Here is a 13,746-nt window from a genome sequence, read left to right as displayed (position 1 = left end):
ATCCAACTCTCCTTCTTTGGTATCTAGTCGTTTATACATATCGTCGTAAGCCGCTAACTTAGCTTCTCTGACAGCTTTCTTCGCCTCTTGCTTCGCTTTTCTATACCTTTCACCATTTTCATCGGTCCTCTCCTTGTATAAGGCTTTACAACATTCCTTCTTAGCCTTCACCTTCGTTTGTACCTCCTCATTCCACCACCAAGATTCCTTTTGGTGTGGGGCAAAGCCCTTGGACTCTCCTAATACCTCTTTTGCTACTTTTCGGATACAACTAGCCATGGAATCCCACATTTGGCTAGCTTCCCCCTCTCTATCCCACACACATTGGGTGATTACCTTCTCTTTGAAAATGGCTTGTTTTTCTTCTTTTAGATTCCACCATCTAGTCCTTGGGCACTTCCAAGTCTTGTTCTTTTGTCTTACTCTTTTGATATGTACATCCATCACCAACAAGCGATGTTGATTAGCCACGCTCTCTCCTGGTATAACTTTGCAATCCTTACAAGTTATACGATCCCCTTTCCTCATTAGAAGAAAATCTATTTGTGTTTTTGACGACCCACTCTTGTAGGTGATCACATGTTCTTCTCTCTTCTTAAAGAAGATGTTGGCTAAGAAGAGATCATATGCCATTGCAAAATCCAAGATAGCTTCCCCATCCTCGTTTCTCTCCCCAAAACCATGGCCACCATGAAAACCTCCATAGTTGCCTGTCTCCCTGCCCACGTGTCCATTTAAATCTCCTCCTATAAATAACTTCTCCGTCTGAGCAATTCCTTGCACCAAGTTTCCAAGATCTTCCCAAAATTTCTCCTTCGAACTCGTATCCAACCCTACTTGAGGTGCGTACGCACTAATCACATTGATAAGTTCTTGTCCTATTACAATCTTGATTGCCATGATTCTATCTCCTACCCTCTTGACATCTACAACATCTTGTACCAAGGTCTTGTCCACGATGATGCCAACACCGTTTCTCGTCCTATTTGTGCCCGAATACCAAAGTTTAAACCCTGAGTTTTCTAGATCCTTTGCCTTACTACCAACCCACTTAGTTTCTTGTAGGCACATAATATTTATCCTTTATATCTGTTCCATGCTGGGTCTGCAACATCTCACATCGATCAATAGAGAGAAAGTGATATGCCTTATATATACATGTTCACCTCCATTTACTACGAGACCTTTTGAAACCTCACTGGCTTCGAAGTTCATCGGAACTCCGAAGTTAAATGAGTTCGAGCGAGAACAATCCCAAGATGGATGATCCACTAAGAAGTTTTTGTGTTTTTCCATAAACAAAATCGTGCAAGCTGAGCCTAAAGCAGATAATATCGTGCTACGATAAAATCAGTCTGGAATGAAACAGGGTCTGCGTTGCCGTGCTTGGTGTGTATTGAGGGGAGAAGTGCTGGGTCTGCGTTGTCGACACACCATCACAATATTACAGTAATTTTCTGGGTCACAAAAATTATTGTATATATCTAATTTTAAATTGACTTGGTCGTTGCTTGGTCTTACACACCAGTCCAAAAACAAGGCTAATTTGGTAAATTCATCAAAACCAGAAGCAGCAGAAAAGCCAGCCTCTTCCCTTCCCTCCCAAGCCCACTTAAACACCATGACCCAACCACTCCCACCCTCACCAGAGAAAAATGCGTGACAGAGTCCTTACCAGAGGTAAATGAAAGTTGTGGCCCTCCCTCAGCCTGCGGTCAATCAGTCATAGCTTGTCACATCTTTCATAAGTTCATAGGTTCAACTGGCGTTTCCAAAAAAAAATGTGGAAACAAAGAATTTTGTTATTGCCAAAATCCAAATAAAGGTTTTACATATAATATTATTGTTTGTGTCAAACGATTATCACTTACTAATTATCTCCACTTTTTAAAGTTTCAAAGCTCATTTGATATCTTAATGATTTAAATAATAAGATTCAACTAGGGGTCCAAGTCGGAATGAGATTTTAATTTTTGACAATAAATTTTTTTGAATCTCTACATAAAAATTTCGAATTTGATGTTTTTTCAAAAGTTGAAATGAAATTTTGAATGGATTGAGAGATTCTGATAACTAGGAATTTTCGATATAATCTTTTTTTCAAAGTGTGCACCTAACTTATGTCGATACCAACATGTTTTGATTTCTGATAGTTTTCTATTAAATTATAAAATGTGTTGTCAACTCTGTATTTTAGTTTTAGATATAGTTTGTTCATTGATTTTTATATTAATCATACTTGTAAAATATGTTGTTTCGACTTGCACGGTCGATCTTATGATATTTGCTTATGCAAAGAAATCTTGAACATTCGAGTTCAAATTTCTCTTTCCACAAGTTAAGTGAATTTAGAACGTATCCAAATATGTTATTTCAACTTGCATGACCGATCTTATGATTCTTGTACGATACATGAAAAAAAACAGTAACATTTTGCGTAAAATGTATATAAGTGACCGGGTTTAAAAATTTAGCTTCTTTACATACTTGCATGACTACATGGACAAAAACAGTAATAGTATCGATAAAATGTATAAAGTTAATTGCAAAAGGAATGAAAGGGCATAATGGTATTCTGGATATCAGTGGACTGAGAGGGATAGTGGTTGGTGGGATTAAGTTTTAGGTTAAGGAGGTTTTGCACCAGTATACAGTTGCGGTCACAATGGCTACATGTTTTTTGATTTTCTGTTTTCCTTTTTTATTTGTCCAAAGGAATTTTTAGTACCCATTCCTACTAGCTGCTGCGTTTGAAATCCTATATTTACAGCTATAGTCACTCACTCACTCCCTCCCTCCCTTCTCTCTTACTCACTCCCTCTATCTCATTCCTCTGTCCCTCGTCTCTGTAAACTCGCTCCCTCTATCTCCTTCCTCTCTCCCTCTTCTCTGTAAACTCGCTCTTTCTCCTTCTTCTTTCTCCCTCTTCTCTCTTCCACCTTTCTGAAATGGAACATCCCGAGTTGGCTAACATTCTACCTTTCGTTTACGGAGGTATTTTCCTGCTTTTTATTCTATATACTTGTATTGTTTACTTAGGACAACCTGCGGAGGATGACAACCTCCGGAGGGGGAATGCTGCTCAGCTGAGCGTCATTCCCCCTCCGGAGGTTGTCCTTGAGCGTCATTCCCCTCCTCCGCAGGTTGTCCTAAGTAAATAATACAAGCATATAGGATAAAAAGCAGAAAAATACCTCCGTAAACGGAAGTTAGAATGTTATTTCGTTGATATAATTTGTATTTTTAGTTTTCGAATACATTTTTATTTTTTTTTCAAATACAGTCGAGGATATGTTGTTGATATGATTTGTATTTTTAATTTTTGAACACATTTTTATTTTTATTTTTTCAAATACAACTGACGGCATGTCATTGATATGATTTGTACTTTGGAATTTTTTTTTCAAATACAGCCGACGACATGTCGTTGATATGATTTGTATTTTTAGTTTTCGAATACATTTTTTATTTTTTTTTCCAAATACAGTCGACTGCATGTTGATATGATTTGTATTTTTGGAAAGAGAAGCCTATGGCCGCACGAACCAGTAGCAGGAAGACAAGAATAGAGAAGAAAGGAAGATTATAAATCCGTTTCATTCCTTGGCCGTCTTCATTGTGCCTCTCCTATCTTTGCTTTCCCATTCCATTTCCTTTCCTTTTGCTTTTATGCGGCATTTCGTCGAGCAGGTTTTCTTCGATGTTTTTGTTCACAAATTGTTAACACTTACAACAGACATGTATGGTTCATCTTATTACCCGTTTTAAATTTGTGCTTTTCGTTTAATTACAGAAACCATGATCAGATTGTTTAAAGTGAAAGAAAAGCAAAAGGAAACAGCTGAAAACACAAAGGAGAATGGTCTCGTAAAGAAGCAAAGTGCAGGAGAATTGCGTCTTCATAGAGGTAAATATGATTTTAGGATGTATATATGTTATGATTTGTTGCAATGTGGTACAAAGTTATACGCTTACATGCATATTAAGTTCCTAAATACACGTTTAACTCCAACGTACGTAAAGGCAAGGTTTCTGTGTTTATTTTAATTCCTTCAACCAGTCCTTCAATTGTATTATGACACAGAAATCAACGCAATGACGTTTTAGGATTCATATTGCCGATCCTATTTAGTGAGAAAAGGCTTTGTTGTTGTTGTTGTTGTCGTCGTCCTTCAATTGTATTATGATGTTGTCTTGTAGATATAAGTGAGTTGAACATGCTAGAAGAATGCAAGATTTCATTCCCCAATGGAAAGGATGATTTGATGGACTTTGAGATTACCATTACACATTATCGGGGATATTATATGTAAGTAACCTTTGATCTGAAGCTTCATTTGGCTCTCTATACGTTGTTTGGATTTTGCAACTTCGATGTCATCTTGCTGACACCGACATTTTGTACCTCTTTTCGCAGGGGTGGTGGGTTTGTCTTCACGTTTAAAGTTCCCGCAGTCTACCCTCATGAGCCTCCAAAGGTCAAGTGCAAAACCAAGGTAACGAAACCTTAGTTATATCAGAACTTAACTTTCGTGTATATTGGTTACGATCCAAACCATAATATATATGTGGTGTTGTATAATGCATACCATATGTGCAGATCTACCATCCCAACATCGACTTAGAAGGAAACACTTGCCTTAACATTCTTCGGGAAGACTGGAAACCTGTCTTAAATATAAACACTGTTATTTACGGATTGTATCACCTATTCACGGTATCTCTGATCGCAACACAAAATATTTCGTGACCTCAAACAAACTATCCGTTTTGTTTTTTTCTAGGTTTTATTTGGATGTGTACCTGATGTGAACTCAAATCCTGCATTTCTTCATGCAGGAACCTAACCATGAGGACCCCTTGAATCAAGAAGCAGCTGATCTTTTGAGGGACAATCCAAAATTGTTTGGTTTGAACGTGAGAAAATCGATCGAGGGAAACATATGGGTGGGAGGGGCCCATTTTCCTGGGTGCAAAACGGGTGACTTCTACTGATTTGGTTTATCTAGGGTTTTGCTTCTTCGTGGCCCAACCATGGTTGTATGAGGTTGAAGGTTTGTATGTTTTTTGGGTGTTTTCTGCATTTTAGGTGAGTACTTGGTGGGGGATTGTCTGGTGGCACATTTTCAGCCCATACTTGTAGCAGGAGAGTGTGTATTAGTGTAATTTTGATCTTCCTTCCATTAATAAGATGGCATCATGTTAAGGCTTGGTTTTGACTTGCTATTTCAATTTAACTGTCGTGGCCTTTTTTTGTTGATGGTTCGATAATTTGGGGATGCAGTTATTAATAAAACAACAATTCAACATATCGTGTCTCCCAGTTCAACCTCAATCATTTACGGTCTTGTCTTGTGGCAAATTTTCAGCCCATAATTTGCGGGTGCATGTATAAAATCATAACTATTATACGTATGATTTAGCATTTTGCTCATTCGGAGTATTAGATTAAACTCATGAAAACATAAAACTTCAGAGAAATGGGACTACATAGTGGCGGTGTCCCAATCCCTTATGCATCGTCATGTGCTTTAATTTACTGACATAACATTTCATGATTAGTTTAAAACATCATCACTTTAGCATGTTAGTTGTATGCGAGTTCTTCTCCCAAAGATGCATGAATGCAAATTGCAATCAGTTTTTCAGCATGTTTGATCCATATCCCGTAATTTTGGGTTGGGCCTGGTGAAATAGGCATTAAATGTTGGAATTCAAAGCCCATTATCTTACCCAAAAGCCGTTTTCCTTCTTCCTCTTGTGCAACTCAAATCCCCATGAACACTGTTATTTACGGATTGTATCACTTGTTCACGGTATCTCTTATCGTAACACAAAATATTTCGTGACCTCAAACAAATTATCCGTTTTGTTGTTGCTAGGTTTTATTTGGATGTGTACCTGTTGTGAACTCAAATCCTGCATTTCTTCATGCAGGAACCTAACATCGACTTAGAAGCGGGAGCTGTTGCAGAACAGAAATCAAATTTATCACAGTATGCTTCCATGTCTTTCAATGCATCTTTATAGCACCGTTTATTTTTCTAATTCCATTTGTGAGATGATATGGTGGCGATCAATTGTCAATTTAGGACAAAAATCACCCTAAAGATAGTCAGGTTCTTAGGAATATGATGCATCAGGGAAAGCAATAGAGATATTTTTATGTCCTCTAGGTTTATGTAACGAAGATTATAGATCCCGAATGCATAATTTGCATTTTTACATAGTATGCTCTTCCTACCACCTGATTTCCTTTGTCTTATTTATTAGACATAGCCCTAAGTTTTCTGGATTTTGCCCTAGGAATAAATGCTGTATTTCTAGTGCATTTTATGAAATTGATAGGCAGTGGAAAAAATCTTAAAGGTTATGAATATGCATTATTTGGTCTTTCAATTACAACTTGCATCTTGTACTTTTATTTTAAAGTCATCAAGAGACTGTAATTGAAGGGATTGAGAATCCACGGACTTTTTTTTCTTCATTTTTCGGGTATCATACATAAAATGAAAAAGGTATGATACCCAAAAATGAAAAAAAAAAAAGTTCGTGGATTCTCAATCCCTTCAATTACAGTCTCTTGATGACTTTAAAATAAAAGTACAGGATGCAAGTTGTAATTGAAAGACCAAATAATGCATATTCATAACCTTTAAGGTTTTTTCCACTGTCTATCAATTTTATAAAATGCACTAGAATTACAACATTTATCCCCAGACAAAATCCAGAAAACTTAGAGCTCTACTATGTCTCAAAAATAAAATAAAAAAGGAAAGCAAGAATGCGAAATTATGTACAATCTTTTATTACATTCTTATTTAATTGATTACATTCCTATGTTGTTTGTGCTTACGAAAAGGCATATCCCGTTGAAGGTAGGGTCGAAACCGAAACTGCATGGTTAATCACTAAAAGATGTTTTCTTGTGCGGAAGAAATTTCATGAAATTATAGCAGTCGGTATGGAACTGGTCGTAGGAAAAGTGCACTTACTAGTATGATAAAAAATTTGAGTTTTGCATTAGGCAGTTGTTGAGATGCTCAGACAAAAGCGGTGAAAAATTATCAAGGTGACACAAATAATGGGGATGAGGTAACAATTTTCTATTTTTTTTTTGTCAGCACCTACTTTTATTTTTTTGAGATAATTATTTTTTTTCCCACTTTATTTGTTTTAGTTGATGCGAGCAAACAGTTGGTACCTAATTTTGCCCAAATTCATCACAAGGTTCAACCATCACAAATGTTGGAAGGTTGTGAAAATTTGCCCAACATACTGAATTATTAAGTGTGTTTCTAACGTTGTTCCAAAGGAGACGACGTTAAAAGGTGAGACTGACAAGTAGAGTGGTTTATTTTATAGAAGTCAAGTTGAGTATGCAAGGAACTTCAGATTGATAAAAGAGATTGGGAAGCTATGTTCATGAAGGTTGACGACAAAGCATCGCCGAACACACAAGCTTTTTGTAGGCACAAATTAAGGAAAGTGACAAGAAGAAGAAATCTTTTATGTGATGAGGCATCTCGAACCTCAGTGAAGACGAACCTAGCATCACAAATTGGTTTGGGTACATATAATTATTAGGTTATCTTATTAGATTTTTAAGATGTACCCCTTTTTATTTGAGAAATAAAATTTAATTATAATGTTTCATTGATTTATGAAAAAAACATAATTTAACAAAGCACTTTAATTAAATAATAGAACTATATATTAAACAAATAAATCTCGAATAGTTACAACAATGCCGTTTAATATTTACTTCTCATTACTTGGGCTTTAATTAATATAATTGCAGATTGCATCCGCTATATTAATTGAACATAGCACCAATTAATTAAGTTTTGCTCTTTATATTGTTCTTTTACACTTTCTGAACTTACAGTTATGTGAATTAAATCTTTGAAAATATATGTGCCCCGGTTTGAATCCCCAATCATGGTGTCGTAGGTTTGCTATATGCGTTCGAGTTCAAATCTTTTTTCTCATAAGTTATATGAATTTAGAGTATTCATCAACTTACATGGTCGGTCTTATAATCCTTGTGCGACATAAATAAAAAGTGTACATGTACAGTTGTGTATTAAAGTCGAGATCTTGATGCTCCCAAGATACATGAACAAAAATAGTTACACTATTCATAGATTGTACATAAGTGATCGGATTTAGATTCATAGATTGTCTCTGTTAGACTAAAAACTTGAGGGTTTTAGAAAATTGGAGGTCTTGTGCGGTAACACTACGTGCACCATTCTACTTAAGTTAGGGAAAATAATACTAATACCTTTGGATTAAGCCTAATGAAGTAGGTTCGAGGTTCATGGGTGGTCTTGCTTTAAGTTGATTATAGAAGGAGTGCAAAGGTATTACTGGTTTTTTGGATATTCAGGATAGAACCACCCGTAACTCAGCCGGGGGGCGGGAAATGGTTTTTGGATATTTAGGGTGTGTGAATAGTTGACAGAGAATACTTTAGGGGTGTGATATTCACACACCCCATTTTACTTCTCACACATACCTTTTTAATTTTCAACCGTAAGATTGGATGAATTGAAGAATATCAACTGACATAATTTATCAATGGGTGTGTGAGAAGTAAAATGAGAAGTGTGGATAGCACATCCCATACTTTCTTGTACCGCACACATAAATTGAAAACCAAGTGTTATTATATAAGTAACTGAACACTTCAAGGCACTTGCCATTTGGTATGGTTGTGAGTTTGCTAAGTCTATGGGCTTGCATAGAATTATTGTTGAATCAGATTCTAAAGAGAACATTTCTGCTTTGGCTCATGATATGTCCTCTGGCCGCTAGGAGGCTTATCCTACGTTGACTAAAATCTTAAGGCTTAAGGATATCTTCCAATCATGCCGCTGGTCTTGGGTTCCGAGATCGGTCAATCTGGCGGCGAACCGCTTGGCGTCGAGAAGTAACACGGAGATGTGCGGGTCTACTTGGATTAGCCGTCCCCCATCGTCGTTGGTTCATATTTTGAACAAGGATGGTCTCCCTTGTCCCCCATAATTGTATTTTGGTAGTGAAAGGGGTGACGCTTGGCACTTGGTGCTGTGTCTTTAGTCTGTACTCCCATCTTCACTGCTTTCTATTTTTCTCCTCTGGTTGTTGCCTCCTGGTAGGCTTCCTTGTGTTTTAGCTCCGGCCCTGGTTATGAATTTATCCAGTTTCTCAAAAAAAAAAAAAAAATTGGACACATCAGCACTTCAACTCAGTGGTAACCAGAGGTTTAGTCAGCTAAATGAGTCGGTCCACTAGGCCTCTTGACTTGGGCTAGATCTTGTAAAAGTTGATGGGGCCTCAACGTGGGTTGTGTCAAAGCTTTTACACACTACAGTACTTGAGAAAATAAAATGTTAGGATTAGATGCAACATGCGGGTTTGGAACCCAAGTGATTGATTTAGGTTGTATGTTATTTTTTTTATGAACTATGGTGTGGCTTAAGGTAGCTAGAGTAATGTACAAACATTGTTCTCGTTATATTTTAAAAAATCTCTCCATGTTAGCACGTGTGTTATGATGGATAAAATCGTAATAGCAGATGGAATTTAACAATGTTTTCAAGGAGACAATAATACGATATCTACTTGAATAGGGTTAATTGAATTCCAGATTTCCAATTGAGGAGTAAGGAGGAGGTGGGTCCCAGTGACCCTGCCAATGGGTGTAGGATTTTCTCCCTTCCTATTACCATCCCATTACATCCCCTCCTCTCACTCTTCTTTTTGCCTTATTTTCTATATAAAATTTTCAAAACAAGATATAAACATGGCGTAATTGCAACCGTTTAAATAAGAGGTGATGGAACGGGGGAGAGATTAGGAGGGGAGTTCCTACTCCATAAAACTTGGACTCAGCAAATGTCACGCCTGTACAACAATTGTTGATGGCTGATCACCGACTGCTTAGAAGACGGTCTTGTCTTTGTTTTATAGGCTTAGGCGCAGACTACGTGTCTGGCTCTGATATGGACAAGGATTGTCTGCCCTCCATTTCCAGTGCCCTCCCCGTGCCCTCCTGTTTGTGTAATCACGGTTAAGCCACGTCAACATTTTATATTACTATTCATTTTTGTCTTATTATATATATAAAAAAAAAACAATATAAAATATTGACGTGGCTTAACCATGACCACACAAAACAGAAGAGCACGGGGAGGGCATCAGAAGTGGAGGGCAGACAATCCTTATCCCTCTGATATGCCATGCTGCAGGCTATAGATGTCCTAAACCCTTTTTTTGGAGCTTTGTTTTTTAAGAAAACTAATGAAATGTTTGAAAACTTTGAGTTTTAATCAAAAAGACAAAATAAAAGGTAAAATAAATAATATCATAATTGATATTTTAGTGTAAAAATGTAATTTTTCATTAAAATATACAGTACCGAGAGGTTTTCTCTAAAATTTGTTTGTTTTTGTTGTTTGGGGGTAGGGGTAGACACCCCCTAGCTAAGACTAAGACTGGACAATATCAGCTTTTGTCCTACGATTTTGGTACGATGTAGGCAGCTTATCTCCTCAGACTATGACCTCGTTGCTTTGGTCTGTGGCTGATGGGTGGACACGTCCAATTGATACAAATTCGTTGACTATGATGGATCAAGAGTGGAGCATTACAATGGCCGTGATTTCGTTCACCTGCCAAAAGATTTTGCATCTATGGAGTTGCTTTTTTATTTTTTGGAAGGAAAAGTCGACATCATTAACTTGAAAAATTATAAAGAGTTATAACGAAAAGATCATAGTACTGTTTATTTTAACGAGAATTCACATTTTTATACTAAAAAGTCAAACTTGATACTATTTATTTTACCCTTTATTTTGTCCTTATCGTTAAAACTCAAAGTTTTCAAGTCATTTTCATTAGTTTTCCTAAAATTATATTGTTTGTTGAATGAGAAGGTCCAGAATAACATTTGGAGGCTCCTCAATCCAAACTACAAGCCTAAACAAGAAACATGTTTAATAGCCGATCCTTGGCATAAGGTCATGCTTGGAAAGACCTTTAGGAGTGGTTTGGGAGTGAGGTGCTTAAAAAAAAAACACTCATGAAAAAAAGCTGTAAGGGTTTTAGGTGTTTGGTAAACTAAAAAAAAAGGCTTATTTTGGAAGCTGCTGTGAGAATAAGCTGAAATGAAAGAAAAAAACTAAAGTAACTATTTACAGCTTTGGAAAACTAGTTTTTTTTTCAAAGCACACAGAGTTACAGTGCTCCTTTAATGAAAATACCCACTATCAGACTGCTTTTTTTTCCAAAAGCACTTTTACAAAAAAATTTACCAAACACTCGGCTGATTTATTTCACAGCCGCTTATTCTCACAGCAGCTTTTTGTCAAAGCACAACAATACCAAATCAGCCCTTAGTTACACTGAGCCACCTAAGACTAAAGGATTTCGAGTGTTCAAACTGGAGTGTGATATTGATGCTGGTCCACAATGGATGGAGGTTGTTGAACTTGGTGGTCGGGTATTATTTGTGAGCAACCACCATTCCGCCGTATATTGTACTCTATGGTCAAAAGGTAGAAAAAAAACAATATTTATTTTGACTTTGATTACTCGTGTTATGACTCAACCGGATGTAACTATGGAATATTTTCCTTCACAAATAAGAGTATTAGGCATTTTAGTTGCCCCAAAAGTCGTTCTTGGTCGCAGTTGTATACCACATCTTTATGGTTCGTACCCGATCTTTGATAGGCTAGTTTAATTAAATTTTGTTTTGTTTCCTTTTTTAGTTGGAAATATTTGCTTTTTTATTCTTATTCTTATGAAAATCGTTTACTTCTCATACTTATATGCACTTAATACATATATAACTAATGTGAATATATGTATTTAATACAATCTCTTTTATAAGCTAGATAAATTTAGAGCATCTAGATATTATATTAATTTGCATGGTTGATCTTATAATCCTTGTGCGGTATAAATAAAAAGTGTATATGTACAATCGTGAAAGTCGAATTGTGATGGTCCCGAGCTACATGAAACAAAATAATAAAATTCTAGACAAACTGTATATATGTGACCGGATTAAAATATAGAATACAGTAGCGTTTAGTACAATGCAAAAACGTCAAAGAGCCTTGCACTCTGTTCTAGCAAAACCATTCCTGATTTCATCTATAAAATGAGGTACATGAGAGATGTAGTCTTTGTACTCTTTTCTAGCAGCCAAACATACAAAAATGGACTTAAATTAATGAGATCCCAACAAAAGTAGGCTTTTTAGCTAAAATGATCACTGAGATTTGCATAACTCATCACTTTGATACCTAAGATTTGAAATCAATAGAAGTGGTCTTTGAGTTTGTCCACAAGCAATCATTTTGGTCATTCCATGAAAAATTGTGTTAAATAAGGAGCAAAATGACAAAAATACCCTCAATTTAATGAACAATGACCAAATGATTTGACAAAAAGTAAGGGTATTTTTGTCATTTTAGCATTATTTAATGAAATTTTTTCATGAAATGACCAAAATGATTGATGGTAGACAAACTCATGGACCACTTTTATTGATTTCAAATTTCAAGGACCAAAGTGAGAAGTTATACAATAGAAGAGTGAGAGGAGGGGATGTAATGGGATGGTAATAGGAATGGAGAAAATCCTACACCCATTGGCAGGGTCACTGGGACCCACCTCCTCCTTACTCCTCAATTGGAAATCTGGAATTCAATTAACCCTATTCAAGTAGATATCGTATTATTGTCTCCTTGAAAACATTGTTAAATTCCATCTGCTATTACGATTTTATCCATCATAACACACGTGCTAACATGGAGAGATTTTTTAAAATATAACGAGAACAATGTTTGTACATTACTCTAGCTACCTTAAGCCACACCATAGTTCATAAAAAAAATAACATACAACCTAAATCAATCACTTGGGTTCCAAACCCGCATGTTGCATCTAATCCTAACATTTTATTTTCTCAAGTACTGTAGTGTGTAAAAGCTTTGACACAACCCACGTTGAGGCCCCATCAACTTTTACAAGATCCAGCCCAAGTCAAGAGGCCTAGTGGACCGAGTCATATAGCTGACTAAACCTCTGGTTACCCACTGAGTTGAAGTGCTGATGTGTCCAATTTTTTTTTTTTGAGAAACTGGATAAATTCATAACCAGGGCCGGAGCTAAAACACAAGGAAGCCTACCAGGAGGCAACAACCAGAGGAGAAAAATAGAAAGCAGTGAAGATGGGAGTACAGACTAAAGACACAGCACCAAGTGCCAAGCGTCACCCCTTTCACTACCAAAATACAATTATGGGGGACAAGGGAGACCATCCTTGTTCAAAATATGAACCAACGACGATGGGGGACGGCTAATCCAAGTAGACCCGCACATCTCCGTGTTACTTCTCGACGCCAAGCGGTTCGCCGCCAGATTGACCGATCTCGGAACCCAAGACCAGCGGCATGATTGGAAGATATCCTTAAGCCTTAAGATTTTAGTCAACGTAGGATAAGCCTCCTAGCGGCCAGAGGACATATCATAACCTTTAAGATTTTTTCCACTGCCTATCAATTTCATAAAATGCACTAGAAATACAGCATTTATTCCTAGGGCAAAATCCAGAAAACTTAGGGCTATGTCTAATAAATAAGACAAAGGAAATCAGGTGGTAGGAACAGCATACTATGTAAAAATGCAAATTATGCATTCGGGATCTATAATCTTCGTTACATAAACCTAGAGGACATAAAAATATCT

The 13,746-nt window shown here is 36.7% G+C and overlaps 1 protein-coding gene and 1 long non-coding RNA gene across 2 annotated transcripts; both read left to right on the top strand.

Moving 5' to 3' along the window:
• Nucleotides 1-3,604: 3,604 nt before the first annotated feature.
• Nucleotides 3,605-5,210, top strand: LOC139187418 (NEDD8-conjugating enzyme Ubc12-like). Its single transcript, XM_070817738.1, has 6 exons — nt 3,605-3,690; nt 3,794-3,907; nt 4,201-4,309; nt 4,418-4,496; nt 4,601-4,717; nt 4,840-5,210. The coding sequence occupies exons 2-6, from the start codon at nt 3,799-3,801 to the stop codon at nt 4,993-4,995; spliced, it is 570 nt and encodes a 189-aa protein (XP_070673839.1). The 5' UTR covers nt 3,605-3,690; nt 3,794-3,798; the 3' UTR covers nt 4,996-5,210.
• Nucleotides 5,211-6,498: 1,288 nt separating this feature from the next.
• Nucleotides 6,499-7,656, top strand: LOC114823132 (uncharacterized). The gene is made up of 2 exons (XR_011578432.1): nt 6,499-7,095; nt 7,181-7,656. It is a non-coding gene; the product is annotated as an uncharacterized lncRNA (long non-coding RNA).
• Nucleotides 7,657-13,746: the final 6,090 nt, after the last annotated feature.

Source organism: Malus domestica, chromosome 17 (assembly GCF_042453785.1).
Source record: "Malus domestica chromosome 17, GDT2T_hap1".
NCBI lineage: Eukaryota > Viridiplantae > Streptophyta > Magnoliopsida > Rosales > Rosaceae > Malus > Malus domestica.
Note: the sequence above shows the minus strand (reverse complement) of the source record. Positions and strands in the feature narration are given on the sequence as shown.